A 27242-nucleotide genomic window follows, 5' to 3' on the forward strand; every position below is an offset into this window, starting at 1 on the left:
GGGCCTAAGAAACCATTCATGCCATTGCTGTAAAGCCAAAGCAATGACGGCCTTATTAGCAGAATTACTGTATGTACGAATCTTCCTTAGATGATGAACAATTCACGCAGCTTTGTAACTGTTACCTGGTTTCAGGATTGATCATTGCATATTTATTTCTGCCTTTACCCGAGTTATCTTGGTACAATGATGTAATTACTGGGCCTAAAGTGTTACAATTTCTAACAAAAATTCTGTCATAATTTGATGTATTCCTCAGATTTCCTTCATCCTGAAACTTTCCAACTAAGTACTTAGTTCTTGTGGCCAAAGGTTCCTGCCAATAGTTAACAAAAAAGAAAAGTAGGTTGATATACCGATAACTTATGCCCAAACTTCTTGACTTCTTGTAGTAGATTTTCATCAATAAACGGCAATTTGGCAATTCCCTTCAAAATAGAACAAGACACAAGAGACGCCCTCTTAACAGCTTCTTTGCAATTCAATAACTAACCAAGCAGAACCAATAGGAAAGACTGGCAGAAAAATGTATACACCAATCTACCTGCCACAAGTACCGCTTTCCATCGAGATCCACTTCGAAATCTAATATGACATGCAAAAAAGAGTGATGTTAGAAGATGATCAAACCATTTTTCTATAGAGGTCATGTGAGTAACATATAGCACAGAACAGAAGAATTGTTCAACATACCGGAAGGGTAGAAACTAGAAAGAGGAGACTCTGGGGAGGTCATAATTAACCTGTATGCTGTAGGAAGTGCGTGACAACTGCCATGGAGAGAACACCAATTTTTCAGAAAAGAAAAGTCAAAAATATACACTCCAAATGTAGTTTTCCAGCTTATCTTGCCCAGATAAGTTGCGCATCAAAATCTGCCACAAGAATCTCAACCAAAAACTCCACCAAAATGGTTCTTTTGGATCTAAATTCCAAGGATCCAAGGTCCCTAGAGACCTTGAAACCTTCCATCAATGAGTAGTGAGTGACCACCCATATTGATGGAAAATGTTGGATCAAGACCACCCATTTTGATGGAAGATTGTCGATTATAGCATGTGATTTATCCCTCTATCTTAACAAAAACTCTGACAGTAGACATTCCACCTTTGGGCAGGAAGAACTGCCATTAGTTGCTCAAAAGGTCTGAAAGGCGCACCCACTCGAAAGTTGCTCTGGGTTCTACCCATACCCATGAAATCAGATGCAAATGGACTGTAATGGTAAGGATAATACCTACAGAAGTGCATCAAATTTAGAACATATAGTTCTCATCCGGTAAAAACATTGAGGAACATGATCTAATCATCCAAAAGAAAATGAACCATTTAGTTAGAATGATTGTGTTTGAGAAGGATCATATCCATTGGACCATTAACAACTCAAACTATGGCTTTCCTTTCCAGAGTCCATACAGGATCAGGAGAAAATAAAATGAAGAATTGTTTCATTAGAAGATAGTTAGAAGACTGGAGAAGATACGACGTGTCTAGCAGCCCAATAATCACTATGTTCTAAGTTTGACGAGCTTTGATGGTAACCGAAACCTAAGCTGCAGAAGCATAGGCCTACTCAATAAAATTCAATCCTGATTACATCAACTATCATACTGATCTTGTCCTATTTGCAGCAATATGTAAGTCCAGACTGATAACAATTGTACCATTATTTTTCATATAAAACAGATTTGCCTCACACTATTCCTCCTTAGAGAGAGAAACACTCCATTAAACTCATTCACATAGGTCCCTGATCAGTGCTGATGACTTTACTGAGATTTATGTATTTCATTCTGAAGTTGGAGCTGCTGAAAAAAGTGTTCCTTAATTTTTATACAGTGAAAAAGACCAGAAAAAGCATTTGGAAGCTTTTGTTTTTTTATTTATCATCAATTTGAAAAACAAAATGATAATAAAAAGAGCCTGTGCCCATTAAGATTTTAGGTACTGACATGGTTCATAACAATCCACAAAAACAGGGTTACTACATTAATTATAATGTATAGCATATCAGAAACACTAAAAAGCGTGATAGCAAAAACATTAAACAAAAGAAAGGTAAGAGTGGAGATGATATTAAATATTATAAGTTTCTGGCCATCATATGCAATTATCAGAAAAACACATTAATGAAGCAGTAAAAACTTAAAATGTTAACAGCTAAGAAGTCTCACCAGCTCCACGAGCAGACGCCTGCATAGTAGTAATGCATGACAAAAAATAATCCTTTTGTATAGCTTCTAACCTATATAATGAAATTAACATCCAAAGACAATGAATAATCATCAGACACACGAAGGAAATTCAATAACTAAATTGGAAATAAGAGAGCTCTGTCTCGAGTGTATCCAACAAGCAGTTTCTAATTGTTTCAATGAACCAATTCTTTTGGAAGTATACTTTCAAACAAGTATTATACGGATGAAATAAACTAACATCTCCCACCTATTATTGGACATCCAAACCATTTAGCAGATATAGAGGTATTGATCTAGGTGCACATATTTATGATTTATCATGGATTCTGTTCTCCAATCAATATGCAAGTAGGGTTCCCCATTTATTATTATTATTTTTTTCCTGTGGTGGATTCCTGCAAAATCAAAAGAATCAGAGATACTTACTCTGACTTCCCGAGAATCAATTCATGTACTAACCAAACTTGACTGTTGAATTATCATCTCAAAAAATGTCCAACATGCTAAAATGGCATTGCATTTGCATCTCAAATGCTGTCTTGTCAAATAGCAAATCAATCCACCAACCAAACTATGATGACATTGGATATTTCATTCAAACAAAAACAGGATACATCAAATTTTATTCATGATGAGGGACATCATCAACTTTATAAAAAGAAAAGACAATATTTATGTTTTTCCTGTTGATGACTAATCCATGCTCATTGTTCCTTTTTCTCAGAGAAGACTTCAAACATGATCATAATGCCAACTTCTTACTCCAAAGGTGTGGGTAACTTGGGCAGAGGAAAAAACCAAGTTCATCAAAGACTCAAACCAAGTCCGCGCAAAAGGACAGTCAAGGGTTTTGGATATAATGTGCCAAGGTTAAATATATGGCAACACTCAAGGCAGTACTTTAATAACTATACTCTTTAATTGTAAAACCCCCGCCGGCAAAGTCGCCGGAGGGGATAAGCTTAAAAAAAAAATATATATATATATATATATATATATATATATATATATATATATATATATATATATATATATATATATATATATATATATATATATATATATATATATATATATAAAAAAAAGAAACGGTTTCCCCAAAGGGGAAACCGCGTAACGGGAAGGGGGTGAGGATAAACCTCACCCCCTCAAATTCCGCGGGAGGGGGGCGAGGTTATCCTCACCCCCTCACCCTGCGTGAGGGTTATAAAAACCCCCACACAGGGTCTCCTTCCGCACCCTACACAGAGAGTCAGAGAGAGAGGGAGAGAGAGAGAGAAGACTTACCGGCGACGGCGGCGGCGGCAATCGGCGGCGAGGTAAGCCCCTCCCCCATCTTCTTCTTCGTGCTTCTTTTCCGTCAAAGCAAAGGGGGCCAGCAGCCATTGCTGCCGGCGAGTTGCAGAAAAAAAAAAATGGTTCGGCCTGGGTGCGACCCAGACCGAACTGGGTCGGTTCGGGTCGCACCCAGACCGAACCGGGATAAGTGATTTGGGTGAACCGGTTCGGGTCGAACCAGTTCAAGCCAAACCGATTCGGATCGAACCGGTTCCAGCTGAATCGGTTCGGGTCGAACCGATTCCAACTGAACCGGTTCAGGATGAACCGGTTCAAGCCAAACTGATTCGGGTTGAACCGGTTCAGGCCAAACCGGGTTCAGTTATTTTGGATTCAGATCGAACCGGTTCAGACCGAATCGGGTCTGAACCGACCTGGTTGAACCAAGGTCCAAACCGAACCATTTGGGTCTGGATCTGGATCTGGCTTTCAGTTCGGACCCAGTTCAATCTGAACCGGTCTCAGATCCAGAGTAACCAGGTTCAGATCTGACTGGATCAGGCTCGGATCTGGACCCAGTTAGACAGGTCTGGACTCAGCTAGATGATCCTGGATCCAATCAGGCAGATCTGGATCCAATCAGACTATCCAGGATCCAGTCTGGCAGGTCCAGATCCAGTCAATCTGTTCTGGATCCAGTCAGAATAGAATGGATCTGGTTCAGATCCAATCAGACTTTCCGGATCCAGTCAAGCAGTTTTGGACCCAGTTATGATATGGATCTGAACCCAAACAAACAAAGTTTGGATCCAGATCAGAGTTGGATCATAAAATCGTCTCGGATTGGCCCGAAATCCGAAATGTGCCAAGAGATCCATTTGGATCCGTGAGATCCATTTCAGTAAAACGGGCATATCTTCGCACTCCGAACTCGGAATCGAGTGAGGTTTGGTGCGTTGGATTCGTATTGAAGAGGGGAATTCAATAGTCTATGAGATTCAGTCAAACTTGAAATACAGAAACTGTGGGTTCTTTAATAAGATTCGGGAGGAGTATTTTGATAATTTTAGTAAGAAGTTTATGAACTGATTAAAGTATATTACCTTAATGACCAGATCCTAGTGTTAGAGCTTCGTGAGGCTCGATTTCGGAGAGAGCACAGAGTCAACACTTGATGTAAGGGATATTATAAGTAATCTCAGATGTAAATAAACATTTTTACGTTGGATGTGATTGAATTGTTGTTATTGATTAGCATGATAGTTTTGAGAGACCATGACATGCATAAAATCCATGCTTGACATTTAGAGTTGAGTTATATACATGTTAATGTGATATGCAAGTTAGTTTTGATGTGTCATACATGATGGAAAGAAATTCGAATTGTGATTGCATGTTTATATGATTGCTAAATATCATGCATTGTGATGAGACCATGTCTAGTTTAGAGTCCCTTTTGATCTATTCACGTGTGAATAGATACTTTGAGATCAGCATGCATGACCCCTTAAATCCCGGAAGTGGCGACCTGTGGCAAGGGCTACCTGGTTCGCGGCCAGAGTGCAGCCACCATGGAGAGTGGGCCGCCGGTGATTTAACGATGTAGAGACACTACATCATTGCATGCTAAGTGAGAGAGGTGTGAGTCCTAATGTCACCATGAGATTGAGAATGAGATTGTTGTGATTACTCATGACACCACTCGTGAGAGAACGAGTGAACTTTGAATGTGAGTATATTTTCAATGTGTGAACTTAGTTATGACTTAGGATTTCACTCACACTGGTTTGGGACTCTAGAGGATCATGGATGGTTGATAACCATCATGTGTAGGATGTAGCATGAACCATGCCGAGATTGAGAGCTTGACCTCCCGGCTAGCTACCGGTGGGGTCCTCGTGGTGGTTCACTGCAGTGCCTGGTGGTCTGGGGACCACTGGGAGTGTATGGTTCATTGTCTGACCAACATGTAGAATTGGGGTGTTCTACAGGGTTGCTACGCTCATAGATGGCTATTACCGGTATAGCCAGCCTAGTGATAGTTGTGTGAAAGAGAGTATTTGAGAATGATAATGGGAGAAATTAAAATATACAAACATGTGTGGTGTATCAAGAATTAAAATAAGACTAGGGGCTTAGAGCCCACTACAGTTGTAAATTGTTGTTTAATTACTTATGATTATCTCTTACTGGGTTGTAGACTCACCCCCATTTGTGTTTAATTACAACTGTAGGTTCAAGGTATTAAATCAGTCGCTTGTGAGCAGTTCTTTTTCAGTCTTCAGCAGAGCAGTGCTATATTTCTACTTTCCTTGTCATTGAATAAGATGTATTTGCTTTATTATGAATGATGAACAATTGTAAGGAAAAATTAATTTATGAGAATGAAATAAAAAGTTTTTTTTAGCCACATTTTCACTGTGTAAGCTTTGCACTCTTCCCTCTGGGAAGTAATACCAACCGAACTCGGACTCCTGAGGTTCCAGATCGGGGTGTTACAAAGTGGTATCAGAGCGAGGTTTACACAGAAAAATTCTTCATCATTCATAATAAGACTCAATGACAAGATGTAAGTCTCTGCTTGAATAATACATGTTAGTGATTAAACTATTGCATAATTAGGAATGGCTAACAATCAAGGAAACAACGAAGTCCCACGGGCTCAAGACCCAGTTGAGCCTCTCTTTGTGGGAAGAGATGAATTCTTTGCCGCAATGACAATGGTTACAGGAGTCATCACAAGCATGACTCAGGTGGTTAGAGAGTTGACGCCTCAACCACCTCCGATCTACATAATTGTCGGAGACCGGGATGGTTATCGTCAGAACTACCCCTACACTACCTAGGGGCCACATCCTCAACCTTACGGGAGGAGGAATCGCCAATGCAACTGTCAGAGGACGAGGGCTGCACGTGGGCGTTTGGGAGGAAACCGGATGGCGGCACGAGGAGGCATAAGGAGAAGAGCATCTCCGAACACCAACTTTGTGCCTCGGGGAGGTTTTCGTATGGCAAGAGGACGGGGACGACATATGTCCCGGGCTAGTTATATGGCAGCCATGAGTGGGGGAAACCAGAGGGTTCCACCTCCATTCAATGAGCTTCTGGCTGAAGAAGCTCGAAGAGCGGCTTTCCAGGCAGCTGAAGCAGCTCGGCAAGCAGCGGAAGCCAACCAAGGTGACCCAGGGTTGGGACAGGAGCGAGGAAATTCAGAAGAGAGAGGCGAGGATGAAGACCCGAGTGATTATCCTGCCTCCCCTACTTACTCTCCTGCCACACCTACCCACGCATCTTCGTCACCATCATACACTTCTTCTACGCCTCAGTACGACTTGAATGCTCCTCCCGAGACTCAGACTCAAGGGAGTAGAAGGAACATGCCCTGCTTCGGATGGATCGAAGAATGATTAGGACTAGTTAGTTTGCTTAGTAGAATAATATTATTTTAATTGCATTGTTCGTCCTTTTTCTTGATTAGAATGTTTTTCAAGTATGAAACTTTTTTAATGCAATAAAGTGAATTATTTTGCGTAAGATGTGATAAAAATCTTGTGAGATTCCAATGAAACATGTGATGTTAAGTAAGAATGTTACTGCAGTACAAATGGCTACTCACAGAGAAACTTTGTATCTTTCCAAGGACACGGTAGTAGCCAGGCGGGAAAGGGAAACCATTGGTGGACCGTCGCGTAAAGCACCCTCATCTTTCCCTACTACAGAAGGGGCACGAGTTCAAGGGAGCCACGCGGCAACACACACGCCGGAGAGATATACTCATCATGAAGGTAGAGAAGAAAGTATGAAAATTCTACATGGATCCCCAATGAGTCAGAGTACGAGAGTACCGCCTGAGTATACTACAAACCGCATATTGTATGAGCTGCTGCAAACGACTAGGGCACAACAAAGTCAGCCACAGACGGTGATTTCTGGTATCACCTCATGGGCGGAGAGGTTCAAGAATATGTAGCCTCTGCTCTTCGATGGCACTCCTGACGGTGTTGTGGCCGAGAATTGGCTGATGCAAGTTAAGAAGACATTGGATGCCATCCAATGTCCAGATGATCAGAGAGTTTGGATAGCTGTATCCAATCTGGCCAGCGATGCAGAGCACTGGTAGAGGTCCATCAGGGACACCTTGGAGCCGGACACTTACTTGCCTTGGTCCACTTTCGTGAGGAGGTTTTACAGGCAGTTCTTTCCAAAGTGTCAACGGGTGGAAAAAGAAGAAGAGTTCAGGAAATTGAAGCAGGGTGACATGACAGTCGCCCAATATACTGCACGTTTTAACTCTCTCTCCCGTTTTGCCAAGTCCTTGGTGGCAAACGAGAAAGAGAAGTGCAGAAGGTTCGAGAGGGGTTTGAGGCCCGATATTTTGAGGTTGGTCGGGCCACAACAAATAAAGAAATACAGCCGACTGGTGGACTATGCCTCCAGGTACGAGTTTTGGGAGATGCCGACAGCTGAGAAACCGCAAACGAAGGAAAAAATCAAGACAGAAGAAAAAGACTCAGCATAGTGGTGGCAATATGGCAGAATCTTCTTGAAGGAAGTTTTATGCTAAAGAAAGATTCCAGAGGGGCAATAAGAGGCATTTTGGGGGACAAAACTCTGGTCAGAACCAGGGTAAGCAAGTCAAGAATACTGGTAATCAGCAAGCCAAGCGGCAAAGGTTCCAGAAGCCGGTCCAGTCGGACAATGCTTGCAAGACTTGTGGTCTCCAGAGACACGAGGGTAAATGCGACTTGAGAAATGTCAAATGCTTCAACTGCCAGCAGATGGGGCATTATGCTAATGATTGCCCACAGCCTGATCGAAGAAACAACGCTCCACCAAAGCCGAAGCCAACAGTACTAGGTCGCACCTATGCGACTGCTCTTCAAGAAGCTCTTACCAACCCTGATGTGGTTGAAGGTACACTTCTTATTTCTTGTGTTCTTGCGCGTGTGTTATTTGACTCAGGAGCCACACATAGTTTTTCTTCTTCAGCTTTTGGGAAGAGGTTGCCAGTGGCACCATCTCGATTGAGTGTTTCTTACTTAATAGAGACCCCTATAGGAGAAACCACTATTGTGGATACTGTGTATCCTAATTGCGTTGCAATAATTAAAGATCGAGAGTTGCCTGTGAACTTGTTGCAACTCGACTTCAAAGATCTAGATGTGGTTCTGGGCATGGACTGGTTGTCGGACCATCATGCCACTATTGATTGTCGAAGAAAGTGTGTTAGCTTTCAAATACCCAATACTCCAACTTTCACATACCAGGGTGTTAGAAAGTTACATAAGCCGGCTATCATATCGTGTTTAAAGGCCAATACTTGTATTGAGAAGGGATGCATGGGATTCTTGGCGTACATGAAAACCGAAGAGAAAGAAGATCTCACAATATCAGATGTTGACATAGTCCGTGAATTTGATGATGTCTTTCCAGAAGATCTTCCAGGTCTCCCTCCTGATCGGGAGACTGAGTTCCAAATCGATCTAGTTCCGGGAACAACACCCATTTCGAAGGCTCCCTATCGGATGGGCTCTGCGGAACTCAAGGAACTCAAGGAGCAAATACAGGAGTTATTGGAGAAAGGATTTATTCGACCTTCAGTATCTCCTTGGGGTGCTCCAATTTTGTTCGTGAAGAAGAAGGACGGATCACTGCGCATGTGTATAGATTATCGACAATTGAATGCAGTAACCATAAAGAATAAATACCCTTTGCTGAGAATTGACGATTTGTTCGATCAACTGCAAGGAGCGGCATGCTTCTCAAAGTTGGATTTGAGATCAGGTTATCATCAATTGAGAATTAAGAAGGAAGATGTAGCTAAGACAGCATTCAGATCAAGATATGGCCATTATGAATTTATGGTCATGCCGTTTGGTCTGACCAACGCGCCAGCTGCCTTCATGGACATGATGAATAGAGTGTTCAGACCATATTTGGACAAGTTCGTCGCGGTATTTGTTGATGACATCCTCATATACTCTACCTCGAAGGAGCAACATGAAGAGCATCTGAAGATAGTTTTGCAGACACTTAGAGAACATAAGCTCTATGCCAAATTCTCTAAGTGTGCTTTTTGGTTAGAACAAGTGTCATTCCTTGGACACATTGTTTCTAAAGATGGGATTATGGTAGACCCTGCAAAGATTGAAGCAGTCACCAATTGGTCAAGACCCAAGAATCCTACTGAGATTCGCAGCTTTTTGGGATTAGCTGGGTACTATCGGAGATTCGTTGAAGGATTTTCGTTGTTGGCGGCTCCTATGACGAAGCTCACAAAGAAAGATGTAAAGTTTGAGTGGAATGAGAAATGCGAGCAAAGTTTTCAGAAGATAAAGAAGCGTTTGACCACTGCTCCAGTGTTGGTCTTACCTTCTGGATCTGGAGGTTTCACTATTTATAGCGATGCCTCTCACAAAGGATTGGGTTGTGTTCTGATGCAACACGGAAAAGTGATAGCTTATGCATCTCATCAGCTCAAAACTCATGAAGTCAACTATCCGACGCATGATCTGGAGTTAGCAGTGGTAGTTTTTGCCCTTAAGATATGGAGACACTACCTCTATGGCGAACAATTTGAGGTCTTTACCGACCATCAAAGCCTTAAGTATCTGTTTTCTCAGAAAGATTTGAATTTGAGGCAAAGGAAATGGTTAGAATTCCTGAAAGATTATGACTTCGAGCTAAAATATCATCCGGGTAAGGCAAATGTAGTCGCTGATGCTCTTAGCAGAAAGGCAGGAGCTCTAGCTAGACTTGCAGACTGAGAGTTATTTTTCTCGGTGGCTCATCAGAAGGCAGAAGCTTAATGCTTACCAAGTCAATTATTATTCGTTCAAACCACATTGAAGTCAGAATTGTGGGATCAAATTAAGGAAAAGCAACCCATAGACCCAGAATTAATGCAAGTAAGAAAGAAGATTTCAGAAAGTAAGGAATCAGAATTCAAAATTGATGATCAAGGACTTATTAGATTTCGTCAGAGAGTGTGCATTCCCAAGGATGATCAACTTAGGAAGCTGTTGATGGAAGAGGCACATTATTCTAGATATGCCATTCATCACGGTAGCACCAAAATGTACCAAAATATGAAAGATACGTTTTGGTGGAATGGTATGAAGAGAGACATTGCTGAGTTTGTTAGCAAATGTCAAGTATGTCAGCAGGTGAAGATTGAGCACCAAAGACCAGGTGGTCTTTTGCAACCACTCCCCATACCCGAGTGGAAGTGGGCGGATATATCAATGGACTTCGTCTCAGGGCTTCCTAAGACGAAGAATGGGATGGATTCGGTATGGGTGATTGTCGATAGGCTAACTAAGTCAGCGCACTTTTTAGTTTGTAAGACAACTCACTCGTGTGACCAACTGGCTCAATTATTTATTAGAGAGATTGTGAGACTTCATGGAGTACCAGATTCAATTGTTTCAGATAGAGACTCGAAGTTCACATCACGGTTTTGGCAAAGTGTTCAAGAAGCTATGGGGACACAATTGAAAATGAGCACAGCTTTTCACTCTCAGTCAGATGGTCAGTCAGAGCGAACCATTCAGACCCTTGAGGACATGCTCCGGGCATGTAGTTTGGAGTACAGCGACTCGTGGAATGATATCTTGTCATTAATGGAGTTTGCCTACAACAACAACTATCAAGCAAGTATAGGCATGGCTCCATTTGAGGCATGGCATGGTCGACGATGTCAAACTCCATTGTGTTGGAATGAAGTCGGAGAAAGGAGTTTATTAGGACCAGAGATGGTTCAGCGAATGGCAGATCAAGTGAGATTCATTCGAGAGCGTCTTCTCACAGCACAAAGTCGTCAGAAGAGTTATGCGGATAAAAGACGTCGTGAGTTGGAATTTGAGCAAGGTGATCACGTGTTTTTAAAGATATCTCCATTTAAGGGAGTAATGCGTTTTGGTCGAAGAGGAAAGTTGAATCCCAGATATATTGGACCATTTGAGATACTGACGAAGGTTGGTCAGGCAGCATATCGGTTAGCTTTACCACCTTCTTTATCTCGAATTCATAACGTGTTCCATGTTTCCAAGTTGCGGAAGTACGTGCCAGATCCCTCTCATACATTGGATACAGTTGAGACTGTATTAGATTTACAAGATGATTTGAGTATGAGGGAAAAGCCCATCGAGATCCTGGACACGAAAGTGCAAAAGCTCAAAAACAAGGAGTTATCTTTGTTTTTAGTCAGATGGAGCCATCACAGCAGTAAGGAGGCTACTTGGGAGCGTGAATCCGATATCCGCGATCATTTTCCACAATTGTTTCCAGGTAAGATTCGGGACGAATCTTCTTTTAAGGGGGGTAGAATTGTAAAAACCCCTCCGGCAAAGTCGCCGGAGGGGATAAGCTTAAAATATATATATATATATATATAAAAGAAACGGTTTCCTCAAAGGGGAAACCGCGTAACGGGAAGGGGGTGAGGATAAACCTCACCCCCCCAAATTCCGCGGGAGGGGGGCGAGGTTATCCTCACCCCCTCACCCTGCGTGAGGGTTATAAAAACCCCCACGCAGGGTCTCCTTCCGCACCGCACACAGAGAGTCAGAGAGAGAGAGAAGACTTACCGGCGACGGCGGCGACGGCAATCGACGGCGAGGTAAGCCCCTCCCCCATCTTCTTCTTTGTGCTTCTTTTCCGTTAAAGCAAAGGGGGCCGGCAGCCATTGCTGCCGGCGAGTTGCAGAAAAAAAAAATGGTTCGGCCTGGGTGCAACCCAGACCGAACCGGGTCGCACCCAGACCGAACCGGGATAAGTGATTTGGGTGAACCGGTTCGGGTCGAACCGGTTCAAGCCAAACCGGTTCGGGTCGAACCGGTTCAAGCCAAACCGGTTCGGATCGAACCGGTTCCAACTGAATCGGTTCGGGTCGAACCGGTTCCAACTGAACCGGTTCAAGCCAAACCGGTTCGGGTTGAACCGGTTCAGGCCAAACCGGGTTCAGTTATTTTGGATTCAGATCGAACCGGTTCAGACCGAATCGGGTCTGAACCGACCCGGTTGAACCAAGGTCCAAACCGAACCATTTGGGTCTGGATCTGGGTTTCAGTTCGGACCCAGTTCAATCTGAACCGGTCTCAGATCCAGAGTAACCAGGTTCAGATCTGACTGGATCAGGCTCGGATCTGGACCCAGTCAAACAGGTCTGGACTCAGCTAGATGATCCTGGATCCAATCAGGCAGATCTGGATCCAATCAGACTATCCAGGATCCAGTCTGGCAGGTCCAGATCCAGTCAATTTGTCCTGGATCCAGTCAAAATAGAATGGATCCGGTTCAGATCCAATCAGACTTTCCGGATCCAGTCAAGTAGTTTTGGACCCAGTTATGATATGGATCTGAATCCAAACAAACAGAGTTTGGATCCAGATCAGAGTTGGATCATAAAATAGTCTCGGATTGGCCCGAAATCCGAAATGTGCCAAGAGATCCATTTGGATCTGTGAGATCCATTTCAGTAAAACGGGCATATCTTCGCACTCCAAACTCGGAATCGAGTGAGGTTTGGTGCGTTGGATTCGTATTGAAGAGAGGAATTCAATAGTCTATGAGATTAAGTCAAACTTGAAATACAGAAACTGTGGGTTCTTTAATAAGATTCGGGAGGGGTATTTTGGTAATTTTAGTAAGAAGTTTGTGAACTGATTAAAGTATATTACCTTAATGACCAGATCCTAGTGTTGGAGCTTCGTGAGGCTCGATTTTGGATAGAGCACAGAGTCAGCACTTGATGTAAGGGATATTATAAGTAATCTTAGATGTAAATAAACATTTTTACGTTGGATGTGATTGAATTGTTTTTATTGATCAGCATGATAGTTTTGAGAGACCATGACATGCATAAAATCCATGCTTCACATTTAGAGTTGAGTTATATACATGTTAATGTGATATGCAAGTTAGTTTTGATGTGTCATACATGATGAAAAGAATTTTGAATTGTGATTGCATGTTTATATGATTGCTAAATATCATGCATTGTGATGAGACCATGTCTAGTTTAGAGTCCCTTTTGATCTATTCACGTGTGAATAGATACTTTGAGATCAGCATGCATGACCCCTTAAATCCTGGAAGTGGCGACCTATGTCAAGGGCTACCTGGTTCGCGGCCAGAGTGCAGCCACCATGGAGAGTGGGCCGCCGGTGATTTAACGATGTAGAGACACTACATCATTGCATGCTAAGTGAGAGAGGTGTGAGTCCTAATGTCACCATGAGATTGAGAATGAGATTGTTGTGATTACTCATGACACCACTCGTGAGAGAACAAGTGAACTTTGAATGTGAGTATATTTTCAATGTGTGAACTTAGTTATGACTTAGGATTTCACTCACACTGGTTTGGGACTCTAGAGGATCATGGATGGTTGATAACCATCATGTGTAGGATGTAGCATGAACCATGCCGAGATTGAGAGCTTGACCTCCCGGCTAGCTACCGGTGGGGTCCTCGTGGTGGTTCACTGCAGTGCCTGGTGGTCTGGGGACCACTGGGAATGTATGGTTCATTGTCTGACCAACATGTAGAATTGGGGTGTTCTACAGGGTTGCTACGCTCATAGATGGCTATTACCGGTATAGCCAGCCTAGTGATAGTTGTGTGAAAGAGAGTATTTGAGAATGATAATGGGGGAAATTAAAATATACAAACATGTGTGGTGTATCGAAAATTAAAATAAGACTAGGGGCTTAGAGCCCACTACAGTTGTAAATTGTTGTTTAATTACTTATGATTATCTCTTACTGGGTTGTAGACTCACCCCCATTTGTGTTTAATTACAACTGTAGGTTCCAGGTATTAAATCAGTCGCTTGTGAGCAGTTCTTTTTCAGTCTTCAGCAGAGCAGTGGTATATTTCTACTTTCCTTGTCATTGAATAAGATGTATTTGCTTTATTATGAATGATGAACAATTATAAGGAAAAAATTGATTTATGAGAATGAAATAAAAAGTTTTTTTTAGCCACGTTTTCACTGTGTAAGCTTTGCACTCTTCCCTTTGGGAAGTAATACCAACCAAACTCGGACTCCTGAGGTCCCAGATCGGGGTGTTACATTAATGCTTAATCCTAATATTAAACTATTATGTAAGCCAAAAATTTATATCAATAGTGTCATCAGGAAACCAGGACAAGAACAAATTACAGCAATAGAAAACAGTTTGACTGAAACAGAAATGTAAACTGATAAAAGATTCAGATACAGTTCTCTTAATACTCACAAGCTTTTTTCGTATCTTTGCCACTTTATCAGACCCCTTTGCATTGAATTTGTGCTCATAATATCTTTGCTTCCAACCATGCATGCCCAAGCGTATCTAAGGTGTAAAAGTGAGCCACAACCACAACACATGGATAAAAGAATAAGGGAAACAGGATTCAACATTATAAAGTACATGGAGAAACATAAAATGCAACACGATATACAAACCTTATCATTGTTTAAATAGTCATCACTGTATAGATCAGATCTTTTGCGAATTAACTCTTTGAGCATCGCAGCCAGCTCCTTCATGTTCTCATAGGCCTGGCGAACAGAGAACCACTATGCAAGTTATGACAAAGCACAATCTTGGGATTGCAAAATATTTACAGAAACTGTGAAGTGCAAGCACGAAGAAACAAAATACTGCTGAATCAGAGAAGCAAAAAAGTGAATAAATACTGGATTGCATTAAATGGTTAAGGTTTTATAGTGAAACGTACATCAGATTCATGCATGTCAAAAGTTTCATCAACAGGCATCTTTGTTGACTCTGCAATGACTTCCCACTTATGGGTTATATTACTCTTTCCGCTTATACATACTTTTGAAATACCATCAACAATTTCCGTCTTTGATTCTTCCAGCTGAAAGCAAAGCAATTCCACAAGTTAGCAAATGCAAACTACTAAGTTCGTGGAAACAGGATCCTTTGGTTATAACCTCATAATAAAGATCATCTTCTTTTGACTTTCGGCGCATGATTTTTGCAATCAGATTCTGCACATAACAAGCAAGTGGTTTAGTTCCATTTCCAGTTACTTGTAAAACAGACCATTGAGAATATATTGCTGAACTCATTTCTAGTCAGGTAAGTACAATTATCAAGAATATAATATCATGGCGAGATCCATATGTTATTCAACCATATAAACTATGAAATTGTTTTGCTTCTGAATTTCTTCTATTTTGGTATGAATGAACTCATGGCCTCTTTAAATATCTTGACAGCAACTAGGTCCACTTCAGGCGGTAAATCTAATGAGCCGACTGAACTAAACAGTTCTCTGGGGACTCCATCTAGGCCTAGAAGGATGGAGGAGCCAGATTTCTTCAAGCTTAGTAGACAGGATGGGTTTAGGCATAGCTTTTGTACTTGACATTCAAAATCATGCCTTGGTTAGGAGATATGCAATATTGCCAAAATCTGGTGATACTATATATGGACCAAACCCAAGCAACATATGGCTTATATTCTTAACCAAATTTTGGTGATATTGCATATCATATGGTTCAAACATTACTTTTAAGGCTAGTTTGTTAATAGGTTGAGTGATGGTAGACCTAAGTTTCTAAGTTTAAAACACACCTAGTTGGTTGGCATCACAAGGTGCTAGTAATAAGAAAAAAAAATGGGTCAATGAGTTCTTTGCAAGAAGAAATCGGACTATTATTTCCATACAGAACTGCCCAATCCCCCCAGAGGAATGATCCGCTTGAATGGAAGAACTAAGGCAGGGGCTTTGATGAATCACCATGCATGTTCAAATATCTCAAAAAAAATAAATCAACCGCCCACAGATAAAAAGCACAATTTCATTTTTACTCTTATATTTTTGTTTCACTCAATCCCATTCTTTATATCCTAACACAATGTATTGAGGGATAAATTGTCGGGGCATACAACACAAACTTAACCCAGAAAAGATTTTAGTTTCTGATGCATGATCTTGGACCAAAAATAGTTGCATCTCAAGAAATCCATACAATGTATATACCTAATTTAACAAGTGGAATTGTGGAGTTCAAACCTTTTTAACTTCTAATCTTTTTTCAAAGATTAGATTTTCATAAGAACCAATAGCCAGTATGAAGTGCTCGACTCGTTTTAACTTCAAAAATGGAGTTTTCTTCTCTTTGATCTGAAGAAGGAAATTTGTCAAAAGATCATTTGCTTTGTGGCATTCAAGATGCATAAACATACAAGAACGTGACCTAATTTCACATTGTAAGAAGCTGAGTGATTACCTTGGCTGCATCAGTGATATAGCCACCCATACTTTTCAGCTCTTTCTTATATACATGAATAAGCAGATCAATGGCTTTCTACAATGTAAATTAATCAACTGATAGTTATGAAATAAATATAAAAGATTTCAGACATGGAAACGAGATGGAAAATGAAATTTTATGAAATCCTAAACTTCTTACACATATCTAAGTGTTTTTAAGGATGTGCCATGTTCACATAAGGTTAATACATGCAGGTTAGAACTAATAGACATATCTTCTATGTATTTTGACAAATATTGGCACGTGGATGTCAATAAATGCATTCAAGTACTGAAGCAGGGATGTAAGCTCATATGCATGCACATAGGAAGAAGAAAAAGAAGAAGAAGAAGAAAAAGAAGACTTAATTCAAGACCAACCTCATCAATTGCGAGGCTTGGTAGATGCGGCAAAAAATCATTTCCAGTAAAGAAACAGATGAAGACAAAATCATCCACAATTCTTTCAAAACTATACTCGAAAGGAAGATCAGGAAATGAGAACTCCAATTCCAAAAACTCCCTCAGTGTCCAAATATTAAGCATCTGCCAAATAGGAATGCAGATAGGGAGAAAAAATGTTAGAACAAGTATAATTGAAAAACATAAAAAGCAAACTGCTAGAATCCACATGCTGGTATTGTGAATGCATTACAACAATTGACAAGTATCATAAATAGAATCAGACCTGGTATGGTTTTTGAAGCCGTACAGCACGTTCCCTAAGTTCAGCCATCCGGTCCTCCTTCCCATTGGGTGTTACTATTTTATTTTGCAGCTGTTCATCTCTCAGAGCATCGTAGAAATAGAGAAAATAGATGACGAAATGAGAAGAAACAAATCAATGATCCATGAAGAGTGCCAAATTCTAACATGGGGAAAAGTTAATCCAATTGCTAAATTGACACCAAATGCACTATCAATGAGCTTTCAGTGCCTGTGTTTTCCTATGAACAATTGCAATGGCAGTCATGGCACATGACTTCATGTGGTGTATACATTAAATAAATGAAAACACATGGATCTATGCTGACAATACTTGTAAAGCAGAACATGAAGACCTTATTTTGCTTTCCCAAGTTTCATTCAAATTCCAACAGAAAGGAAAACAATGAAACAATAACAATTCCAGCTTCAATATATGCAGTGTTATAGAAGTAACTGATCATAAAAATAAAGGAAGAATTTATTTGCCAAAGTTAAAAGAAAGTTGGGTAACCTCTCGTAATATTGAAAAGTGGATTTCGTGGGTCGCTAATGCTAACATTATTAGATCAGCATCCTGTTATAGAACACTCTTGGATTAACAACACAAGCCAAGTAATACCAATCAAAATACATGCTCCAAAAAATAGAAGCATAATAACCTACCAAACCATATATGCAATGATGAGTGTTAGGATTGTAGCCTGGAAGGTTCCTTTGTTGCCGAATATACAACATGATCTTATGCTCCCCTTCACCAGGAACATTTGCATCAGATAGTATAACCTTCAAAACCAATTCCATAAGATCAATCGATCAATAATTGAAAGACACCAACTCAATAATCAGTGTTAATGTCAATATGATTTGAGTTGCTTCCAAATAACCATGTTAGTATTAGGAGATACAGAATGAAGAAACAAGATGAAACATAATAAGAATTGAGTAGCTTACCTGTAACCATGAAAACATTGTCACTAACAATGAGTTACCAGGAAAACAACAAGAGCAAAAACATAGGGTGACAATTTTCGAGTTCATCCAAGTCTTAAGTCTGAGTAGGCTATAGACGTTACCACTTCAGCCAACACTATTTCGAGTTAGATAACATTTTCAGAGCTTTTTCTTCCTTTTTTTTTTAGGATATTTTTCATATAAGCACCTGACATATGGAACGTACATTAGGCACCCTCAGGTTTCAAATGTTTAGGATAGATGAATAACTTTATAAAAAATTACTCAAATGACAGACTGAGTTACTTTTTGTTCACCTAACTCGTCAACATTTAATGACAGTTCTACCCTCTTCTTTTAGGAAAGTAAAATGGTGGATGAGAGAATAAAGATGGTGGTTCTTGTTGTTTTCAGAGAAGTTGGTGGTGCATTCATGAAGACTATGAAGGCACTTGGTCCACCTCTCCACTCCACACTTACACACACACACACACACACAGAGACAGACAGAGAGAGAGAGAGAGAGAGAGAGAGAGAGAGAGAGAGAGAGAGAGAGAGAGAGAGAGAGAGGTCAGTTCAGTGGGAAAAGTAATACATGCGGATAACCGGGTAATTTCTGGAAAATTGAGGTGATTACTTCAAATATTTGGAACCTGGGGTCCCTAATTGTAAATTCACCCTACATTAGGCGCTTATATGTAAATTATCACTTTTTTCCCAAAGAAGGAAAAACATTTGAACCTAGTTGAAAACTGAATAAGACCTTGAGGTTTTTCCACCCAGGGTCGTTGCTTAGCCGATCACATATATACTTCTCTAGAGCTCTGGCTAGCTTAAACATGAACTCGGTGCCAGGGGTGATAACATTGGAATCAAACAGTTGGCTCTTCTGTTTGGGCAGCAGCTTCTTGCCCATCATCTCAAACTTGTTTCTCAATCCATCCTCCTCCCTCTCCTGGTAGTTTAACAGCAATGAAAGAGCATGCTGAGTTAGAAAAAAGAAAGATCAGAACCACTGGAGAGTAGGAGGGAATTAAAGAACACTCACTAGCTCAAGGGCATCCTTTGCAGCTCTAAATCTTCTGGCACGCTGCTGGTTCATTTTGGCCCTTGGTGCAACACCATCTGCATGCATGAAATGGGCATCAACACGTGAACTCGGAAAAAGTTAAATCGTGAATACCATGGTTGGGGCTTGAAGTTTTATGCCAATGAATTCCGCGGATTTAGTGAGAAAGGTGGTTTTTCACTGGTTATAAAAAACAATTGTCAATAAGAACTGGGAAACGAGATGAACAGCTCTTGGCATGGCTTGCGTTTGGCTTATTATGAGCTTGTTTGGAATCATGAAATAAGCTCAGTAAGCCGAACACGATCAATGGGTACGTACTCAGCTTGACTCGCCTCATATAGGCTCAACATGCTAGTAACACATATTTTACATCATAGAGTGTAGATGTGATTAGCTTGAGGCAGTAAGTTTAGAGTTAATCCTATAGATTACAGCTTTGAAACAATGTATTTATTTAGTAAAAGATAAAGTTTGAACTTGGATAGATTCTATTATTTTCAAATTGAAAAATGTATATTTTTGGTAAATAAGCCAGCTCGAGCATAGCTCGTTTAACTTGAGCTCGCCATGACCTCGAGCTCAACTCGGCCCGCCACAAGAATGAGCTGAGCTTGAAAACCCTTTGTTGGATTCCTTTGGCTAGTTTACCAGCCCATTTCTAGTTTTCTTGTCATCTATCAATTCGAACAGTAAAATAACGTACCCACTTGCCTGTTTTATGTAACTAGCGAATCCACCGACCTTATTACCTTTAAGCGTCTGTGCTCTTTATTTTATTGGAAAGATATGCTTTGCTTTGTCAATGGACCATTGCCTAGTGAAAGAAAGTACTAAAAATATGGCCTCAATATTTATTCTTCCAAGAAGTAATTCATTTATAAAAATGGAGAAAAAATTAATTTTATATTTTTAATCGAGCATTCTAAATGCATTTGGTACGGTTAAATATAATAACGGACAAGTTGGTAAGGCATTTTGTAATTTACTCAATGAGAAGATTGAGGTCCAACTTAGAAGGATTATGGGAAAGAACCACCCACCAATTGCCAAATAAAGAAGCTTTCTTGGACGAATAATGCTGCAGAGTTTGTCAATGTAAGCAAAAATCCTCTGATATACTTCTTCAAACGTTGTAGGAGGGCATGCCTGTAACTTGTATCAACATATGTATTAGATGAACTGATGAAAGACGATAACAATAATGCAATACACATGGATATAGATTGCGATGTTATAATTTTCCGAAATAAATGAATGTTTACCACTCGTTAGAGATGCAACTAATCATAAAGGTAAAACAGACCACGAAGTGTTAAAATGGCTAAAAAAAATGCACCACATGAGCGAAGGGAGGTGTGAATAGTCAGAGAGAGAGAGAGAGGGTATACTCATGTTGCCATGCATCAAACCGGAAAAGCCTATGGATATAATAGGTATATTACCAACAACGAATAAATTGAATTCACTTGGTAAAATAAGCAATAAAACTAGAGAAGCAACACAGAAATGAAAGTTCTTACAGAAAAAAAAAAAGGGTAGAAATGCATAAAACTTCATAAGTGCTTGGTTTGTAGTTCCACACTACTATTGCTAAAGCTAAAGAGAACAACAACCGAAATAGCAAAACCTGCCCTACCAATTAACATTTTGGTTGCTGTAAACATAGCTAAGATAACAAATTGCACTCACCAAAATAGCACTTGAACTGAATCCAAGGACTAAGATATTTAGGGATGCAAAACAATCAAAAGTTTAATATATAAAATGAAAAGAGCCGAGAAAGAAAGCGTGGACTAGACCTCGTCGGGGTGGAAGCAAGGGTGTATGATCCCATTCATGTCAAGATAAAGATTATCAAACTCAATCCCGTTGGGGTTTGGTTTGGCTGTGTCTATGAACTCAACTCCATTTTCATCCTTTGTTGGTCCCTCCTCTTTAGCAGCCACAACTATCTTTGGATACTTGTCAACAAGCCACCGGTAGAAGGATGACACACCCATTAATTTCTTCTCACAATTCTCACAAGAAAAAGAAGATAAATCTCCAAGAGAAGAAAAGAAGCGCTCAGAAATATATCCACAGAGGGATCTGAAAGATCTCACGTTAAGAACTCCAAAGTGATTGTGAGAAATTGTGGAGTTCTTTCTTTTTTCTTTTCTTGTTGGCGATGGAGTACCACTTCCACTGTTCAAGCGACCAATGCTCCCACTTTAACATATGGAGCGGTCTACTTCCTTCCTAAGAAATAAAGGGAGGAAGAGAAAAGACACAGTGGTTAGCATTTTATTTATACTATATAAAAAAAAGTTTTCAAAAGATAACAATAATGATATTGATTAACTACTCAAACCGGCAGGTATCATCAACATTAAGAATAGAAGATTTCACTAAACAAGTTAGGGTGTTTTTTCAATTGTGCATGATCATCATCAGGGTTATGAACTTTCACTTGGTGGATTTATTGGACTAGAATCATTAAGTTGGTGCAATTAGTGTTGGTTTTGCTTCATTTGCTTACACTAGCAAGAACAATCACCAAAAGAATATTGTCAATAAGAACTGGGAAACGAGATGAACAGCTCTTGGCTTGGCTTGCGTTTGGCTTATTATGAGCTTGTTTGGAATCATGAAATAGGCTCAGTAAGCCGAACACGATCAATGGGTACGTACTCAGCTTGACTCGCCTCATATAGGCTCAACATGCTAGTAACACATATTTTACATCATAGAGTGTAGATGTGATTAGCTTTGAGGCAGTAAGTTTAGAGTTAATCCTATAGATTACAGCTTTGAAACAATGCATTTATTTAGTAAAAGATAAAGTTTGAACTTGGATAGATTCTATTATTTTCAAATTGAAAAATGTATATTTTTGGTAAATAAGCCAGCTCAAGCATAGCTAGTTTAACTTGAGCTCGCCATGACCTTGAGCTCAACTCGGCCCGCCACAAGAATGAGCTGAGCTTGAAAACCCTTTGTTGGATTCCTTTGGCTAGTTTACCAGCCCATTTCTAGTTTTCTTGTCATCTATCAATTCGAACAGTAAAATAACGTACCCACTTGCCTGTTTTATGTAACTAGCGAATCCACCGACCTTATTACCTTTAAGCGTATGTGCTCTTTATTTTATTGGAAAGATATGCTTTGCTTTGTCAATGGACCATTGCCTAGTGAAAGAAAGTACTAAAAATATGGCCTCAATATTTATTCTTCCAAGAAGTAATTCATTTATAAAAATGGAGAAAAAATTAATTTTATATTTTTAATCGAGCATTCTAAATGCATTTGGTACGGTTAAATATAATAACGGACAAGTTGGTAAGGCATTTTGTAATTTACTCAATGAGAAGATTGAGGTCCAACTTAGAAGGATTATGGGAAAGAACCACCCACCAATTGCCAAATAAAGAAGCTTTCTTGGACGAATAATGCTGCAGAGTTTGTCAATGTAAGCAAAAATCCTCTGATATACTTCTTCAAAAGTTGTAGGAGGGCATGCCTGTAACTTGTATCAACATATGTATTAGATGAACTGATGAAAGACGATAACAATAATGCAATACACAGGGATATAGATTGCGATGTTATAATTTTCAGAAATAAATGAATGTTTACCACTCGTTAGAGATGCAACTAATCATAAAGGTAAAACAGACCACGAAGTGTTAAAATGGCTAAAAAAAAGTGCACCACATGAGGGAAGGGAGGTGTGAATAGTCAGAGAGAGAGAGAGGGTATACTCATGTTGCCATGCATCAAACCGGAAAAGCCTATCGATATAATAGGTATATTACCAACAACGAATAAATTGAATTCACTTGGTAAAATAAGCAATAAAACTAGAGAAGCAACACAGAAATGAAAGTTCTTACAGAAAAAAAAAACGTAGAAATGCAGAAAACTTCATATGTGCTTGGTTTGTAGTTCCACACTACTATTGCTAAAGCTAAAGAGAACAACAACCGAAATAGCAAAACCTGCCCTACCAATTAACATTTTGGTTGCTGTAAACATAGCTAAGATAACAAATTGCACTCACCAAAATAGCACTTGAACTGAATCCAAGGGCTAAGATATTTAGGGATGCAAAACAATCAAAGGTTTAATATATAAAATGAAAAGAGCCGAGAAAGAAAGCGTGGGTCGTCGGGGTGGAAGCAAGGGTGTATGATCCCATTCCTGTCAAGATAAAGATTATCAAACTCAATCCCGTTGGGGTTTGGTTTGGCTGTGTCTATGAACTCAACTCCATTTTCATCCTTTGTTGGTCTCTCCTCTTTAGCAGCCACAACTATCTTTGGATACTTGTCAACAAGCCACCGGTAGAAGGATAACACACCCATTAATTTCTTCTCACAATTTCTCACAAGAAAAAGAAGATAAATCTCCAAGAGAAGAAAAGAAGCGCTCGAAAATATATCCATAGAGGGATCTGAAAGATCTCACGTTAAGAACTCCAAAGTGATTGTGAGAAATTGTGGAGTTCTTTCTTTTTTCTTTTCTTGTTGGCGATGGAGTACCACTTCCACTGTTCAAGCGACCAATGCTCCCACTTTAACAGATGGAGCGATCTACCTCCTTCCTAAGAAATAAAGGGAGGAAGAGAAAAGACACAGTGGTTAGCCTTTTATTTATACTATATAACTAAAAGTTTTCAAAAGATAACAATAATGATATTGATTAACTACTCAAACCGGCAGGTATCATCAACATTAAGAATAGAAGATTTCACTAAACAAGTTAGGGTGTTTTTTCAATTGTGCATGATCATCATACGGGTTATGAACTTTCACTTGGTGGATTTATTGGACTAGAATCATTAAGTTGGTGCAATTAGTGTTGGTTTTGCTTCATTTGCTTACGCTAGCAAGAACAATCACCAAAAGAATATTGTTGACTAGTAAAATAGTAGACTAGAAAAGCAAGGGCTACTCATCTGTTAGGGTACTTTAAGTGTAGAGGGAAGTTTTGTTCATTGGATATAGTCAAAACTTAGTTGGCAGGGAATGGGGGAATGCAAATGATTACGGCCGCACCACCTCTCTCTCTTCCCCCATGCACATCCATATATAAAACCAGGTCGGACCCAGAAAGGCCTCATATGGCCTCAACATCCGTTGAACCAATGCATATATGGGATGAGGAGAAGGCTGGTAAACGAACATAGCAGCTCGTGACTAGGCTTGGTTTACCTCGTTCATGATCGGTTCGTATAGTTGAAGAGCCGAGTCATGAGCAGTTCATTTAGCTTAAACCAATGGAGCTCGAATACAAGGTGTTCAGCTTAGCGCGGCTCGATAGTGCTCCCATAGATAAAATATATATATATATATATATATATATATATATATATATATATATATATATATATATATTGTGTAATATATAAAAGAATGAATACATAAAATATATAAAAAATGATAAATGAAAAATCTATGCATAAAATTTGGGTTATTAAGTATAATTTATAAAAAATTGTATATATTTTAAAGTATAATATATATATACTATGTGTAAATAACATGAAATGTTTTGACTTGACCAGCTTGTGTTTGGCTCATCTCATTCAAGGACGAGCCGAGCTCGAGCTCAGCTCGGTTAAACATGAACACTATTTTGGATTCAGATTTAGATCTGATAGGATCCAATCCAAATTTGGGCCACTACTTGCATTGGGATTACCTCTGGTTTAGTCGGGATGAGCACAAGGTATCGTACGATAAAAAAGTGTTTGGTCCATCTGAGCCTAGATCAGGCAGATCAGCATATGGGTCTAGGTCTACATATTACAACACCACCAATGATTTTCATCTTTTTTTTCTTTTTTTCCTAAGGCCGCATGAAATACTATAGTCAAATAGTGAGATAATGGTAGTGGCCATTTTTAACCCACTTAGAAAAGTTTATGGGGGCCTACACGTGTTGGCTCTAATCATCTCTTGGGTTAGAATTGGACCTGAGAAGGGTATGTCATAGTTTCTGAAAGCACCTAAGGAAAGCACTTCTAAAGAGTGAAGTGCCAGAAAACCCACCACCGTTAGTAGGAAGATCACTTTTTTTTATGGTGTGGAACCCTTGGCAAAGTGAGGAAGACCCCGGTTGGGGCCCCACAATCACCCTGCCTTACGTGGCCCATCTCTGAAAGCTAAAGACACTTCTTGGATTGCTTCTTTCTCCCCTCCTGATCATTACTCTCTTGTTTGAGAAAATGCAATTCAGGTGGACTTCTTATTTGAATGAATGCAATAAATGTAAGTATGTGAACAAATGTTGATTTTTGAATGAATGTATTTAAGATCTAATTGGTGATTCTCGAATGAATATATTTGAGAACACATGTTGAGTTTTTATTGAATGGAATGAATATATTTATGAGCATGTTGATTGTTGTGTAGATGTTTTAAATAAGTTTTTGTATGTTTTGGTATTTGACTACCGTTCTAGATCTATATTTGATGAGTGGTGTTGTACGATCCAAACAAACATTATGAAACGAACAAAACCAGTGTTATATTCTGTCTTTTTTGTTCATTTCATCCAATCCTAGGCAAGCCATCAAACATACCCTAAGGGGCTTTTAATTGTGCGGACAGGACTGTGCAGAACAGGTCTGGGCATTGATGGCAACATGTAGAGGTGTCCTAGACAAGTTGAGTTTTTGTCCTAAGTGTTCTTCTCTTTCTTTATATATATATATATGTGTGTGTGTGTGTGTATGTGCCTCAAACATCAGTACATCATTGCTCAAGGGGAGGGGTGGAACATCGCGGGACAACTAAAACATGTCCCATTAGACATGCAAGACACCATATTCTAGCCATCCCATGTGTCTGGCCGTATGTGTCAACACGTGGAGTGTGGACATCAACGACCTGCTGATACTGCTTTCCTTGCAATCAAACACCTTCTAAGTGGAATCAGGAGTATGTTTTACGTGCCAAATATGACAGAGTTCACGAATCAATTTTTTTCCTGCTGATTGAAACATTGGAGTTCATGAACTTGGTCACATCTCATGGACTGCACAAATTCACACCCTCAAGTTTTGCATCTTTGTGAATTTGTGTTTCTTGAAAAAAAAACAGGTTATTTTATTTTTTATATGTTTTCATTTACGTATCCTTGTTCTAATTTTTATTTATTTATTTATTTTTACTGATATTTTCCTATAAAAATGCAAGAAAAAGGTGCCAAATTCTCATGAGAATTTGGCTGCCATTATTTTTTCTTTTAAAGTTTTCCACTATATATGTAACCACACGTGCTCACACATGCACAGGCATACACACATACAATGGAAAAAATGGAAGGGCAGTAAAAAATGTCCACGTAGGGCATGCATTCATGCAAACGTGCGCACCTTTGTCTTAACTATCAACCAAACTTTCTTTTTTTTTTCTATTTTTTGAATTAGAAAAGCTAGGTAGTGTTCCTCAAGGCAAGCCAGGGGAAATATGTGAAAAGAATAGGGTTTCCATATTAAAGTTAGGTCACCAAATTTAACAAACACCTAAAAGTGGATGCTTAAGTAAGTTTAACGTTAGTTGAATGATACGTACCTTTATAGCTGCAAATACCCAGAAAATCCATCTTTTTTAGCAAGATATTGAGTAGGGCATTAGAGTATTAGGGGTTGATACTAAAGTGGAAAGTGCTAGTCATAAATACTTGGAAAATTGCAAAGAGATGCACATATTCCAACAAAGTGAAGAGATGAAGAATAAAGTGAAAAGGGAAGGCCATCTCAATGAGATTCTTAAA

At 39.6% G+C, this 27242-nt stretch overlaps 1 protein-coding gene across 1 annotated transcript; it reads right to left on the reverse strand.

Annotated features, from left to right (window-relative positions):
* Window positions 1-285: 285 nt before the first annotated feature.
* Window positions 286-21481, reverse strand: LOC149837899 (5'-3' exoribonuclease 3-like). The gene is made up of 20 exons (XM_090008148.1): window positions 21281-21481; window positions 20522-20627; window positions 19458-19534; window positions 19173-19364; window positions 18122-18241; window positions 17970-18032; window positions 17439-17555; window positions 17132-17296; window positions 16728-16805; window positions 16511-16621; window positions 15423-15479; window positions 15203-15346; window positions 14928-15023; window positions 14719-14814; window positions 2174-2244; window positions 1108-1236; window positions 694-770; window positions 545-585; window positions 364-428; window positions 286-316 (listed from the first exon to the last, which is right to left on the reverse strand). Exons 1-20 carry the CDS (start codon window positions 21479-21481, stop codon window positions 286-288), a joined length of 2037 nt encoding a protein of 678 aa, XP_089864274.1.
* Between the last annotated feature and the right edge of the window lie 5761 nt (window positions 21482-27242).

This window comes from Nuphar pumila, chromosome 5, assembly GCF_984573655.1.
Source record: "Nuphar pumila chromosome 5, dmNupPumi1.hap1.1, whole genome shotgun sequence".
Taxonomy (NCBI): Eukaryota; Viridiplantae; Streptophyta; class Magnoliopsida; order Nymphaeales; family Nymphaeaceae; genus Nuphar; species Nuphar pumila.